Source organism: Pleurodeles waltl, chromosome 3_1 (assembly GCF_031143425.1).
Source record: "Pleurodeles waltl isolate 20211129_DDA chromosome 3_1, aPleWal1.hap1.20221129, whole genome shotgun sequence".
NCBI classification, from domain to species: domain Eukaryota; kingdom Metazoa; phylum Chordata; class Amphibia; order Caudata; family Salamandridae; genus Pleurodeles; species Pleurodeles waltl.
In genome coordinates, this window is record NC_090440.1 from 1,720,668,330 (window position 1) to 1,720,683,295 (window position 14,966).

A 14,966-nucleotide genomic window follows, 5' to 3' on the forward strand; every position below is an offset into this window, starting at 1 on the left:
GTTGGATGCAACCACGTGAAGGATAGACTCATTCCATTAAGGATTGTAAAGTAGCGGAAGGGACGAAAGCAGAATTAAGAAATTAATAAGTGGTAGTTGTAGGAAGTTGGCTCTGTGCATGCTATTCCTTACTTTGAAATAGCACATACAGAGTCCAAGGGTTCCCCTTAGAGGTAAGATAGTGGCAAAAAGAGATAATACTAATGCTCTATTTTGTGGTAGTGTGGTCGAGCAGTAGGCTTATCCAAGGAGTAGTGTTAAGCATTTGTTGTACATACACATAGACAATAAATGAGGTACACACACTCAGACAAATCCAGTCAATAGGTTTTTATATAGAAAAATATCTTTTCTTAGTTTATTTTAAGAACCACAGGTTCAAATTCTACATGTAATATCTCATTCGAAAGGTATTGCAGGTAAGTACTTTAGGAACTTCAAATCATCAAAATTGCATGTATACTTCAAGTTATTCACAAATAGCTGTTTTAAAAGTGGACACTTAGTGCAATTTTCACAGTTCCTAGGGGAGGTAAGTATTTGTTAGGTTAACCAGGTAAGTAAGACACTTACAGGGCTTAGTTCTTGGTCCAAGGTAGCCCACCGTTGGGGGTTCAGAGCAACCCCAAAGTCACCACACCAGCAGCTCAGGGCCGGTCAGGTGCAGAGTTCAAAGTGGTGCCCAAAACACATAGGCTAGAATGGAGAGAAGGGGGTGCCCCGGTTCCGGTCTGCTTGCAGGTAAGTACCCGCGTCTTCGGAGGGCAGACCAGGGGGGTTTTGTAGGGCACCGGGGGGGACACAAGCCCACACAGAAATTTCACCCTCAGCGGCGCGGGGGCGGCCGGGTGCAGTGTAGAAACAAGCGTCGGGTTCGCAATGTTAGTCTATGAGAGATCTCGGGATCTCTTCAGCGCTGCAGGCAGGCAAGGGGGGGGGTTCCTCGGGGAAACCTCCACTTGATCAAGGGAGAGGGACTCCTGGGGGTCACTCCTCCAGTGAAAGTCCGGTCCTTCAGGTCCTGGGGGCTGCGGGTGCAGGGTCTCTCCCAGGTGTCGGGACTTAGGATTCAAAGAGTCGCGGTCAGGGGAAGCCTCGGGATTCCCTCTGCAGGCGGCGCTGTGGGGGCTCAGGGGGGACAGGTTTTTGTACTCAGTCTTAGAGTAGTCCTGGGGTCCCTCCTGAGGTGTTGGATCGCCACCAGCCGAGTCGGGGTCGCCGGGTGCAGTGTTGCAAGTCTCGCGCTTCTTGCGGGGAGCTTGCAGGGTTCTTTAAAGCTGCTGGAAACAAAGTTGCAGCTTTTCTTGGAGCAGGTCCGCTGTCCTCGGGAGTTTCTTGTCTTTTCGAAGCAGGGGCAGTCCTCAGAGGATGTCGAGGTCGCAGGATCCTGGAGCAGGATCTTTGGAAGGCAGGAGACAGGCCGGTGAGTTTCTGGAGCCAAGGCAGTTGTCGTCTTCTGGTCTTCCGCTGCAGGGGTTTTCAGCTAGGCAGTCCTTCTTCTTGTAGTTGCAGGAATCTAATTTTCTAGGGTTCAGGGTAGCCCTTAAATACTAAATTTAAGGGCGTGTTTAGGTCTGGGGGGTTAGTAGCCAATGGCTACTAGCCCTGAGGGTGGGTACACCCTCTTTGTGCCTCCTCCCAAGGGGAGGGGGTCACAATCCTAACCCTATTGGGGGAATCCTCCATCTGCAAGATGGAGGATTTCTAAAAGTTAGAGTCACTTCAGCTCAGGGCACCTTAGGGGCTGTCCTGACTGGCCAGTGACTCCTCCTTGTTTTTCTCATTATTTTCCCCGGCCTTGCCGCCAAAAGTGGGGCCTGGCCGGAGGGGGCGGGCAACTCCACTAGCTGGAGTGTCCTGCTGGGTTGGCACAAAGGAGGTGAGCCTTTGAGGCTCACCGCCAGGTGTGACAATTCCTGCCTGGGGGAGGTGTTAGCATCTCCACCCAGTGCAGGCTTTGTTACTGGCCTCAGAGTGACAAAGGCACTCTCCCCATGGGGCCAGCAACATGTCTCGGTTTGTGGCAGGCTGCTAAAACTAGTCAGCCTACACAGATAGTCGGTTAAGTTTCAGGGGGCACCTCTAAGGTGCCCTCTGGGGTGTATTTTACAATAAAATGTACACTGGCATCAGTGTGCATTTATTGTGCTGAGAAGTTTGATACCAAACTTCCCAGTTTTCAGTGTAGCCATTATGGTGCTGTGGAGTTCGTGTTTGACGAACTCCCAGACCATATACTCTTATGGCTACCCTGCACTTACAATGTCTAAGGTTTTGTTTAGACACTGTAGGGGTACCATGCTCATGCACTGGTACCCTCACCTATGGTATAGTGCACCCTGCCTTAGGGCTGTAAGGCCTGCTAGAGGGGTGTCTTACCTATACTGCATAGGCAGTGAGAGGCTGGCATGGCACCCTGAGGGGAGTGCCATGTCGACTTACTCGTTTTGTCCTCACTAGCACACACAAGCTGGCAAGCAGTGTGTCTGTGCTGAGTGAGAGGTCTCCAGGGTGGCATAAGACATGCTGCAGCCCTTAGAGACCTTCCTTGGCATCAGGGCCCTTGGTACTAGAAGTACCAGTTACAAGGGACTTATCTGGATGCCAGGGTCTGCCAATTGTGGATACAAAAGTACAGGTTAGGGAAAGAACACTGGTGCTGGGGCCTGGTTAGCAGGCCTCAGCACACTTTCAATTGTAAACATAGCATCAGCAAAGGCAAAAAGTCAGGGGGCAACCATGCCAAGGAGGCATTTCCTTACAGTAGTATTGCAAATTCTATTGACAAAATCAAACAGTGGGCAGACCCAAATCCCACTCCAGTACCTGGTATTGTACACAGTAGGTCTATAGACAACAGATGGGCTAGACCTTACTTAGTAAAACCACATCCTCTGTGCTCCCATCCTCCATAGCGGCCCAGTACTGATCGATTTATGTGCAGATAAGGAACCCACACTTGTAAGGGACAATGACGTGTGAATGGGCCCTCACTTTGGCTCCCCATTATAAAGCCTCCTGCTGCCTACCAGTTCTAACCTGGCCCCCCTCCACTGCAATGTCTGCCAAGCACTACACACGATTCACTGCCTGCAGCACCACAGCCATGTCTTAAAGACCTAACCAACACTACTGCGAATGTACACTAATATGAAGGTTTTTTTAAGAGCGAAATAAGACTTGCATTCTTCCATTGGAAACGCATGGTTTGGGGCCAGTATCTGTAAAACTCCTCCTAATGTCGGCAAAATGTACTGTGGTCACTGTTGTGATCATGGCTAAACGTGATGATTGTCTCCGTTTGCTTTCAAGCAAATGTATTCTGAATCTGCCTAATAGACGCAAGTAGGGTTTGTGCCATTCCCTAAGACACTGCAAATGAAATGGCTTGACAGACTTCTCTCTTGCTGCTCACTTCTTTTAGGATGCTTAATATTAGTTTTACAGTATAAGAGTGTTTTGTATGTCTCAGTTAACCAGTGAAATGTAGCAATTATTTTGGCAGCGTTAGTTTAGGTTGCTCATAATTGGGTAAACGGCGTTGTCCCCAAATCGATAACAAATGGATGGGCAATTGTCTTGCTGCGGATTTCTTTGGGCGCAGCTCTGCAGGTCGTTAATTAGATTCCTGTTAGTACTGGTGCAGATTTTTTTATTACTTTAACAGTCCAAGTAAATATGGTTGTGCTGGTAATATTAACAAACATGTTAACTGTATTCAGTTTGCTATGCATTCAGAAAAAGGCTGAATAAAATTCCCTTTTTTAGGGGTCTGGGGCACAACCAGAGTTTTTTTTTTTTTCTTACTCCTTACTCCTCAGGACGCAATCTGCTTTGAAATACAGAATTTGCTGTGGCTTGGAACAGAAGTGTGAAAAGGGCCCCATGTAATGTGACAGTTCCATGAGTCCTGACCTTTTATCCAGCAGTTCCTGCAATTGTGGGGCTTCTAGAGCTTGCTTGTAATGGAAAAGATATGAAGAAAGCTGCCAGAAGCCTTATGTTTTTCTATGTATTTGAGCCCCTTTGATAGCTATTTGTTATTGCATCATTGTTAATTAGGCAGATTCCGATAGCAATGAGTTGGACTGCAGATGTGATTGGGGAGTGGGAGGTCGGTTTAGGTAGGTAATAGGGGTGGGGGATAGTTCTGGGCTTCACTGCTCGTGGGTGGGTTGTATGACCGAACCGCGCATGCAGTTTTGCATGTGTTTCCACACCTGCCTTTACTAGGCATGCTTTTATAATGAAATTTGTTGTTAAAGGCATGCGTGGAAACGACGTCGTCATGGTTCAAACAGCGTTGTTAAGGCATGCATAGTTCCACCATGCATGGTTCCATTTCACAGTCTTCTGTAGGTGGACCCCTGCACTATGTAATAGCAGTAGGGCAGACCAGTGTGGCCCAGAAGTATGCATTATTCTTAAGGAAATTAGATGACTTCATGTCGCAAGGGATAACATGATCAAATTGTTGGCATCCAAGCACCGTGCATTCTGGAGTTCAAATGTTCTTGATCTCTGTAATCTGAGGGGTGCCCAGTGGTGTATTAAGAGAAGTAATAACTGTCCTAGGTCTATTGCTTTATCTGACAAAGCCCCACATCGGAGTTTGTAGCATGAGTGGCTACATGACTTAATGTGTGGATAGAAGTGGAATTGTGTTTTCATAAATCTGTTCATTCCTTCCTTTAAATTACAGTTTACGGTTCCTGGAACCTCCTCTAGCGCTACGCTGAACGGTCTGACTCGAGGAGCCACATACAACATCATTGTAGAGGCTTTGAAGGGCAAGAACAAGCACAAGGTTCTAGAAGAGCTGGTGACAGTTACTAGCGCTGGTAAGGAGAACTATCCTTCCTCCAAGGGATGTACCATCATTCATGCAGTAAATCTGCTTTCCTTTTCAATTTGAAAGGAAGATTGACTTGTGTACAGTACCATCCTTCATATGCAACAGCTCTTCATTGACATGGGCAACTCGGGTATGGCTTAGAATGCAATCTGTAAAGCTGAATGAAACTTGACAGTGCTTTTTCATCATAAAATGGAAGCCGCATGTATATGAATCTCTAGGTCTTTATCACTCCTGTTTAAAATCTTAAAATTGGAACCAAAGGGGAGGAAAACCCAATAATTTAGCCTGCTACACTGCACACATTTTTCTTTCATACATTTTATGAAAAAATGCATACTTGGGGGAATTATGACAAGATTAAACTATTGAATCATGCAGTATCACGCTATACAAAGCAGATGTCCTATTGGGCATTGAAGGAGTCTGGGTTGCAACATTCAAGAAAGATGTGCAGTACAGCCCTTTGATTTTGGTGATATTCAGACTTGCATTTTTTTTAGTGGCCTACATTTGAAATACATTGAACATATCTTCATCCTTACATCCTCTACTGAACCTGAACGCAACACTGTAGCTGTGGCATGTAATACTGCATAAAGCATCCCAATGAGTTTTCACCAGAGACTTACATGTACCTTAAATTGAGTTCTCTGATTAAAAGATGCTTTTGTTCCCTTGCTCTAGGAAAATGTAAAGCAGATCCAATATAAAGTTTTTACTATTGTTTTGGGTAACGTGGCGGGCTAATCACTTCACATAGTGGGAAAAGCTGGATGCTTATTGCAGTAAAACTTGTGTAGCGCAGCATGGATGGGGGACGTTGCAGTGCTTTATCATTCTTTTGTTTGCTTATGATCCACTTTTTTTTCATGTTGCCATTTTCAGCTCATGGAAGTGGTGTGCTACATGGGTTAGAAGATACCTGCTACGATATCACCACTGGCTCATCCTACTCTATTGGACAGGAGTGGGAACGGATGTCCGAATCTGGCTTCAAGCTCTGGTGTAGGTGCTTGGGCTTGGGCAGTGGACACTTCAAATGTGACTCATCCAGTAAGTAGCTTGGATTTCTTCTGGCATCTATCGTGACTCCAGCCGACTGCCTAACATTTACACTTTTATTGTGCTGTGTAGTATAGTGCCACATTCTGACCAGTCTTTTTATATACTTTACTACTAGCGTAGTCTAGCAGATTTATTAAGGGTTTTGTTGTCCTCTGTAGTTACTCAAAAATCAAAATACCCGATTAAGAGCAGGAGCATTGTATTGAGCACAATGGTAGCTCAAGAGCATAAACATATAAATATGGTTATTTGTGTTTTTTTATTTTTTTAAATTATTTTATTACCTAGAGTGGTGCCATGACAGTGGCTTGAACTACAGGGTTGGTGAGAAGTGGGACCGAAGCGGTGAAAATGGACAGATGATGAGCTGCACCTGCCTTGGAAATGGAAAGGGAGAGTTCAAGTGTGAACCACGTATGTGTGCTTATTTGATATTTGTCAACATTTCAGCAGTTTAAACCCTCCCCCTCCCCCCAACCACCCCTGCCATGATGCTTACTATTTGCAATGGGATTTGTGTTTAGGAGAGATAAAATAATCTAGTAATGTCTCTGGATTTGGCTTGCAGAATTTAACAATTGCCATGAGTGGCCAGCACTTGCAGAACTGCTTTAAATAAGCTTTTCTAATTTTTCCAAATCAATTATAGCCCACACGTTGCAGTGTCTAATGATTTTCACTTAATACCCTGCAAATGAACAATGGGGAAAGTCTGAACCCAAATCTGCTTTCATAATGCAGGGTGGGATTTATAAACCTTAATATTGGCTATTTGTAGGGCTTGGATACCAAACGGTGCTAGCTGTCAGACTGCTAAGTCCTATTGCCAGCTTGGAGCCAACCAATGTTAAGCAGCCGGCAGGCTTTGTGTCCTTCTCTTGTTTGCTTTATTTTACGTGTCTGCTTTCCTCCCTCTTCTTGTGATTGCCCCTTCCTTGGAGCATAGTCATTACTTGTTCTTCCTCAGTTGCTTTTCAGGCACCATTTATTTTTGTTTAAGCACTGACAGCATGCATTTTGCAGATGTATCCCTGATACTTCTCCCCACCCCACTCCAGCCCCTCCATCAGGCTCCATGTTATGCTCTTACCTCTTACCCCCGCACACCCTTATTTTGTTCATACCCTAAGTGCATTGGAACGAGGGGTGGGTGAAATATTCCGTTCTGACCATGACATTAGTGGGATTTTGGTCCCTCTGCATTACTCTTTAACAGCCCTTTTGCCAGCTTGGATTTCTGGCCAAATTCCACCAATGACGGTGTGGTGGAACTTTTTTCCTTCGAGGCTCCAGAATATGCAAAATGGATTTGATGCCCCTAGCATGATTTTCTAACGTGGGCGGTCGCTGGCATTCGCTCGCGGTCCGAGGGCAGCCATTAGATTCGATTTTCTGCTTGAGCTGCAGCTAAATCAACGTGAATAGCTGCGCGCTCTTGTGCAACGCATGGTGCCGTTGGCACTGATTTTCAGCGCTGCTCAGGCTACAGGCACTAACTGCAGCACAAGCTGCATATTTTCCACTCTTTTGTGGAATTTTGTGGAATCTCAGTTTTTCTGTAACTGCGGCATTCCAGAGTGAAACTGCGAGTTCGGCCCACCCCTAATTAAAACGCTGTATATTGAGCCAGCACACACAGTGCTCTCCAACAACTTCCAAGTAATGCTGTGAGTTTATCATAACACTGCTTATTTATAGGTTTGTTATTGTTACAGAAAGCTTGAGGCTAGGAAGCTTTGTCATCCATTAGTGTTTCTCAATGAGAATAGACTATATAGGACTTAACAGGTGGATGGATGAGTTTCTATTTATCTGGGGTGGAGGGGGAGGGGTTCTTTATAAACCACAAAGATAGGATTTTTAATTATTTTGGTTGTCTGGGCTACCTTTGGAAAGATTCATGATTGGAATTGAGATGGGCTGCATGCTTCTACTTTTGTTTCCGTAGATGAAGCAACGTGCTATGACGATGGCAAGATGTACCGTGTGGGAGAACAGTGGCAGAAGGAGTATTTGGGAGCAATATGTTCCTGCACATGTTATGGAGGGCAGCAGGTAAGCAGGCTTGTGATCTTCCAGGTTTTGTAAGCAGATATCTAGTGGGACCACAAAAGTGAACATGCAAACCTTGTTCAAATTAAGTGGAGTAAGGTGAGCTGCACAATCCATTTCACAACACCGACATTTAAGCAGCTTCACAAATGAGTGGTGTTCAGCAACTGCAATCAGAATTAATTGTGGATCTTGTCATCTGCTTGTGTGGCCCCTAGCAGGCCCAAGTGACTGATCCACTCCACCCTTAAAGGATCGTGATTAAGAAACTCTGGGTTTGTCTCGAAAGTGAAAGTTTAGAGTGAAAGGTAACTGAATGGAGTTGCTGTAGACTTCCATAGTTAATTTGTTGGAGCTGGATTCGAAAATGCATGACCGCTGTTGTGTTTGAGAAACATTCGCAGGCTGACTAAAGGTGGTCACACTCTGCCAAATTTTGAAGACCATTAAGTGTTAGAAACAAGGTGCAATTGCCTGTTAGACTTGTTTCATCACTGCTTTTGCACATTTACTCCCGTTTCCTTTTTAGCTTTATTCACTTTTCATTGTGTTCTTAATTTCATCTTTTGTTTGCTTGCAGGGCTGGCGCTGTGATAACTGCCGCAGACCTGGTGCTGGTGTGACTCCCAGTGCTGATGGTGTGGTTGGGCAGACACTCTCCCACTTTTCACAGAGATACCAGCAAAATGCAAACTTCGTAAGTTTACTCACGTTGCATTATAAGGAGTGGTGTTGTAACATTGAATTAGATCTGTCCTTGCTCACTTAGCGCTCTGGGTAGGTTCTGTTCCAGGGCTCAAAGGCTCTGTTCTGAAGGTTAAACTAATGAAAGATCTTTGAATGACAAAGGTGACAAGGGAAGGTGTGCCAACACAAACTCGGGCAATTACTAGTCAAGCTCTGGTAATCGTTCAATCTCTGAGAACGCGTACAGTAGAAATACAATACGTTTAAAGACATCCCTTACAGTTTGCTGCAGTCACGGTTTAATATGGCTGGTTTGTTTCGATTAACTGGCTTATTTAGATATACATCTACTGCCTGCTGGGTGGGGTTAGGGAAAGAAGGGAGTTCGGCAGGGAAAACTCTAAGGGTTTCGCATCTGCCACAAAGACATATTTAAAGGTCCGTGCCAATCTGACATCCCTATCTTTTTCTCTGAAGGCATTGTAAGTTTGCTGTCCAGGTGCCATTTTTTAATGTGGCTTCTTTGCAAACTAATTTTAGTTTTTGTGGAATAACAAAATACGAATCATCCTAACACTCTGGGAGGTTTCCCCCCAGGGTGCCAGGATGTGGGGTCATAATGTGTTATTTTTTTATATTTTTTTTAAAAAAAAAATTCCTGTTCAGGACCACCAGGCTTTCCCTGGCAGTGCCGAATAAGAACAAGTACATCACAACAGTCTGACGTACTTGCATCCTGCCCCATGTCTGGTCTGCAAGATTTCTGCCGGACGAGCTAGTAGGAGCAATCCTGGCAAAAAAAAACAATACTGTTCACCCAACTCTATAAATGGAGCAGGTGGACCGTCAAATTGGGGGAGCGCCCATTCCACCGAGTTAGCACTTTTCCACGTCACTAATGTAGTGGGTGTTAATTGCAGGGTTTGTAATAACGAATTGTTAGCGAGGCCATTCTTACATTCAAACCTTTTTTTCAGATTCTAATTCCATCACACGACCGTTGCATGCATTGTGTGTCACCAGTTGTAGCATAACTGACACTTTTTTTTTTTCTTTTTTCAACAGAATTTGAAATGCCCCATCGAATGCTACCTGCCCTTGCAGGCTGATTCAGAACCTTCAAAAAGAAATTAAAAGCCAAGAACTTGCAGAACAATACCTAATGCCCCCACCCATCTCGAAAGTATGACTACAGAAGAGGAGGGATATTGGACCAAGCCTTCTGCTGTTTGGGCAACTAATCACACACCTTCAGCTCTGCTTGCAGCTTCGCCCAAGTGTCACTGATTGAACATTTATTTTTAAAGACTTCTCAGATTCCCGGAAGTGTTGGATACCGTTCAGTATTTTGTATTCTTAAAGGTGCTTTTTAATCTATCGTTTTTGCAGGGGGGATTAAGGGACACAAGGACACTTAAATGTTTTACTGGAAGCACAGGGAGAAGATCCAAAGAAAGTAATCTCCTGCTACCCTTCAGGAACAACCATATTTGTTAGGTTGGAACTCTAATTATATTGGTGCCAGTCCAAATTGGAAATTACATCAGATGTCCCCCACCCGCCATTCCAGTCCACTACAATGATCACTGGTGCCCAGACTTAATTTTTTTGTGATTCCCAGTAATTATGTTCATCTGCATCTTTCTCCTATGTGTTATTTATCAGTTGTTTATCCCTCCCATGTGTCTGTTTTTTTTGTTTTTAAAAAAATTTGTTTACTTTGGAAAAATGTACTGAAGAATTTAGTTTGCAAATTTTACATGAGGAATTTGGTGTAATTGTGGTTTTTATACTGTACATGGCAAAGCTTTACTACTGTGGAAAGATGACACTTTTAATAAAAAAAAAATGATCTTAAGCTGGATTAGTTTTCTTTTAACAGATTGAGCTATGTACTCCGCTAGTCCTAGGTAGATGTTTCCCAGATGGATGGACCTAGTAAGATCTTGAGCTTCCAGCAGTATGAGACATTTCTATTCTGCATATTCATTCTGCATTTGTTACAGCTTCCTATCTGAACTTCTTGGGGACCTGAGAGAAAACAGCAACCCTTACCTTGCTCCCAAAACCTTGAGTGTTGGGTTATCTTGAACACCAGCCTTGCCAGATCCCCATCAGTTCACACATCACCACGATTACTGGATGGAGCAACCTCAAAGGAAATGCTCACTAAGGAAACATGGGGTTGCACAAGTTTCTGGATTCACATGCTGTGCATTATTCCGAGATCTAATGTTGTGTCCGGAAGCGTTTTTTTTTTTTTATTTATTTATTTATTTATTTATTTTTTCCTCTTGGGCATCATCGACCATTTGGTGCTATGTCCTTCCTTTACTGACATCAGACGTACACCCCGGGAATGGTTACCTTCTTCAGATTCTATTTTTTTCTACTGTTTGTTTTAGATGCAGGGAGGGAGCACCTAGAAGAGAACCCCAAATCCACATTGACTGCAAAATCCGCAGTGGTTAGAGAAACAAGCCCAGATGCCATCCTGATCAAAAGCCAGGTGGTAAACCCTCAGACCCAGCCTCTACACGAAGGATGAGCACAGGTGGGAGAAGAAATAGCACAAAGCAGAGCCTTTGGCCCCATAAGGAAAACTTTGTCTAACAGAAGGCGCAATGCTGAAAAGAGAAAAAGATTTCTTGAGGCAGAGATGAAGGCTTTGAGCAGGAAAAAGTTTGACTCCATGAAGGACTTTACCTTTCACATTTGGAGCAGAATCCTAAAGCCAACAGAAGTAGAATAAGTGAAACTGCAGACAGTCAGAACACGAAGAGGAGATAGTAGAGTCTGAGGAAGAATTTGAAGAAGGACCCCATCAGCAGGGCATTGTCAAGAGACCCCTCCAAGAAAGGATGGCAGGGATAGACTTTGATTTACCAGTGGAGGGAGTCGACATGTACCCTCGAAACCATTGCCACCAGATGACATCTTTAGGACTACATTGTAAACAGCTATGTCAACCTATGGTGTCCAACTCTAAGAGCAGACCGAATCTTACTTCCCCCTGGAAACACTGCTGCCCTCTTAAAGAAGCCAATTTCTTACTATGCTGCAGTATATTGGACCAAGGAAAAAATGCAACCAGAGCTAGCCAAAGCAAGACAGATACCTCAAGAGCAGAATAAAGGTACATATATTCTACAAAAGATCTGGCTTGCATAAAGGGTAGTGGCTGCATCAACTCAGTCTTCATGCCCCAAAGAGTGGTAACCCTCCCCAAGTAGTGGGCCCAGTAGTGGGCCCCCCTGACAAGGAGCAAGTGGATACAAATGGAGTGTTCTGCAACAGTCCAGTGGAGGATTAGCAATTCAGTGCCCTCCTAAACGGGTATGGATACCAGCAGTTGAAGAACCTGGAGAGCCTACTACAGCCTGAGTTGTACTAGAAAAGGGAAAATATCATGACCGCCAATAGCAACACCTGTCCTAAGTCAGTGCTTGGTGTAGCAGATTCAGCCAGCTGGTCATGAATCAGGCGGGGGTGCACATGGCTGCATGTCTTGCTTCAAGACGAACAAGAAGCTGTGATAAACCTGCTGCTCACTCAAAAAAGCCTATTAAGAATGGTGGTCCACTACCCAGAGAATGAAGGAGGATAAGGATGGCAGAGTCCATTGAGCTCTCAAGATCTGAGGACAATTTGGGGCAGTTGCACTCCAAGAAAGAACACCCACAAGAGGAGGTTCGCAGCCAGTAACAAGCCAGAGCACCCTGACACAATAGCAGGACCCCAACATGCCAAGACAGCCTTTTCAGGGGATGGCCACAAAGAGGAACAGCAGCAAAAGGGTGCTGGGCACAGCAGTGACCTCAGTCTAGTGCTACCCCTACACACAACACTGGTAGGAGGAATCTTCTGTGGGTTCCTCAAGGAATAGACCAATACACCCGACCTGTTGTTACTTCACATCCTCCAGCACTGATATTGCATGTAACTCTTGAAACCACTGCTGAACATCAGGACAGGAGCATATAGCAAAGATCTACTGCACCTCAGGCTGGCATTGGCAGATCTGCTACTGAAAAAGGCAACAAATGGTCCTAGAAAGAGAAGGGGTATAAGGAGCCTACTCACTATACTTTCTGGTCTCAAAGCCAGACAAGGCTTTTGGACTCATCTGAAACCTCTAGGCCAGTGGTTCCCAAACTGTGCGCCGCGGCACCCCGGTGCGCCATTAGAAGTTGCCAGGGGCGCCACGTGCATTTTGGAAACGTGACGGGAACAATTTAAAAGATTTATGTGCAGTTTATAAATTATCTCTTAGGACGAGGTAAATGTCTTTTGCGGCGAGTAACTAATTTGGCATTTCATGTGGGGGAATTACACAATCAGAGCCTTCGCTTCTAAGGCTTGCAATGAGTGCAGCAATTGCGAAGACAGCAGTGTGATCAGGCCATGCTCATTGAAGTGCGCACATCCAACAGTGCGCACATCCGATGTGTTTCCCTGAAGTTCCTTGTCGAATTTAGGAAAATCAGGTAAGTATTATTATAATAATTAGGAGAATCTAGAGTGAGAGATAGGGCACGACAGGACCGGAGATTTCAGGAATGCTCAGAAAATTCTCCTAACCAGCACCGGTGTGGTAATTAAATGGGGCTCCTCTTATCCTGCACTTCATCTAGGCGGCTTTGATAACCGTGTTTACAGAGTCTTATAAACGACAGAATTATTTACAATGATCCAGTTTCTGCTTCACAAAACCTTTCCCCTGGGAGCCCCCCATCCGAAAAAAAAGGGGAAATAGTTTATTTGGAATGAACCGAGTTAATTTGCTAGGAGAAGTCGTGGTCAGGTTGCGTGCACTCCACGGCCTAGCAGGGGAGATTTATGATGCACCATTGATGTTAAAGAAAATTCTTAATTTTTGTAGCATGTCGCTAAATACAATCACATTTACATATTTACATTTTTATTACTGAATGGTTTGCACCCAAAAAAGACAGTAGTATGATCTTTTATGTAACGGGGCTATTTTTACTGATTTTAAGTATAACTACTGGAGCACATGATCTGTTTCCATGCCTCTGCATTTATTTTGTTGAACTACAAAAAACAGAAATTAGTTATTTCATTGTCGGCCAATCTGGTTGGTCATGACGCCCTTTTCTCATTATAAAGCACACCTTTCCTTTTTTCCCCATTTGTGATTAAAAAATGCTATTTAAATTGTCCAAAATAAATTATAGGCTGACAGTCCTCCCTTACTTGCATGCCCAATTCAGATTACTTACTGAGTCTTGCTGCCAAGGAAAGGCAATTTTCGTTTGGAGGCCAGAAAAACGGCTATGGGAGGTACAGACCGAGTGGAACTTGGAAAGCACAGTTTTCAAAAGCTGAAGGCTTTGAAATAATTTAGAAACTGCAGAGTGTGAGTGTGAACGACAGTGCTTAATTTGTAAATAAAAATGTGCTGGTGCCCAAAGCCCTCCTCTTAAACATGTGGCTGCTGCAATTAAATGTGGGAAAATGGAATACTGAGGCAGTGTAATCCTGAAGCCATCTCAAGCCTCTTCAATGATTTTAAAGCCACTCCCTGCCCCTTCAGCTCACTCTTGCAGCTTTCTGTTTTCTCCCATTGTGACATTTTGTTTTTCTCTTTTCCTCAGTCTTTCCTATATGTGTCTTATGTGTCTTTTGCTCGCAGTAAATGCTTGAGGCAGAAAAATAAGTGCCGGCCCTCAAAAATAAGTGCTGGTGCTGTGCACCGGAAACAAGCACAAATTAAGCACTGATGAATGATCAAGTACTGTTGCTAATTCATGGAAAATGTTTTGGCCCTTAATATTGTATTGTTTCTGACTTAACTGAATTGAAAACAATTCTTAAAGTAAACAACTTATTTTTTTATTTTGTTACCAATACCTTCATCGCCTTCATCCCAATTATTTGGAGGGAGAAAAATTGAAGTACTCCCGAGGCTGGGCTTACATCGCCTACCCCAATAAAAGTGACATAATGGGGAGTCGCGGGCAATGGCCAACATAGGTGAAGGGAGCCGCGGGTCAAAGAAGTTTGGGAACCACTGCTCTAGGCCCTTAACTGGTTCATCAAAATAAACATTCGAAATAATCCTGCATGAGGTCATTCTGCATCTATGGAGGGGAATTATATAGCTACAATAGACCTTCAGGACTCATACCTCCACATACCAATGAACGATCAGGGAAAAAAAAGGCACCGCTACACTAATCTGTTCCAAGGGTGTTCATAGAATGCCTAGCTCCAGTAGAGGTACATCAAAGGAGGAAAATAATTCATATTTATTTTTACCTATATCATTGGCTGTTAAAAG

General features: G+C 44.2%; 1 protein-coding gene across 7 annotated transcripts in view; it reads left to right on the forward strand.

The window, feature by feature from the left end:
• FN1 (fibronectin 1) overlaps window positions 1-10,520 on the forward strand; it is a 169,419-nt gene extending 158,899 nt beyond the window's left edge. For all 7 annotated transcript variants that reach the window (XM_069225626.1, XM_069225627.1, XM_069225629.1 and 4 more), the window contains 6 exons: window positions 4,703-4,841; window positions 5,744-5,911; window positions 6,212-6,337; window positions 7,872-7,978; window positions 8,556-8,672; window positions 9,728-10,520. In XM_069225626.1, coding sequence (XP_069081727.1) covers window positions 4,703-4,841; window positions 5,744-5,911; window positions 6,212-6,337; window positions 7,872-7,978; window positions 8,556-8,672; window positions 9,728-9,796 — 726 coding nt within the window. In that variant the 3' untranslated portion in view covers window positions 9,797-10,520. The remainder of the gene's footprint in view (window positions 1-4,702; window positions 4,842-5,743; window positions 5,912-6,211; window positions 6,338-7,871; window positions 7,979-8,555; window positions 8,673-9,727) is intronic.
• Window positions 10,521-14,966: the final 4,446 nt, after the last annotated feature.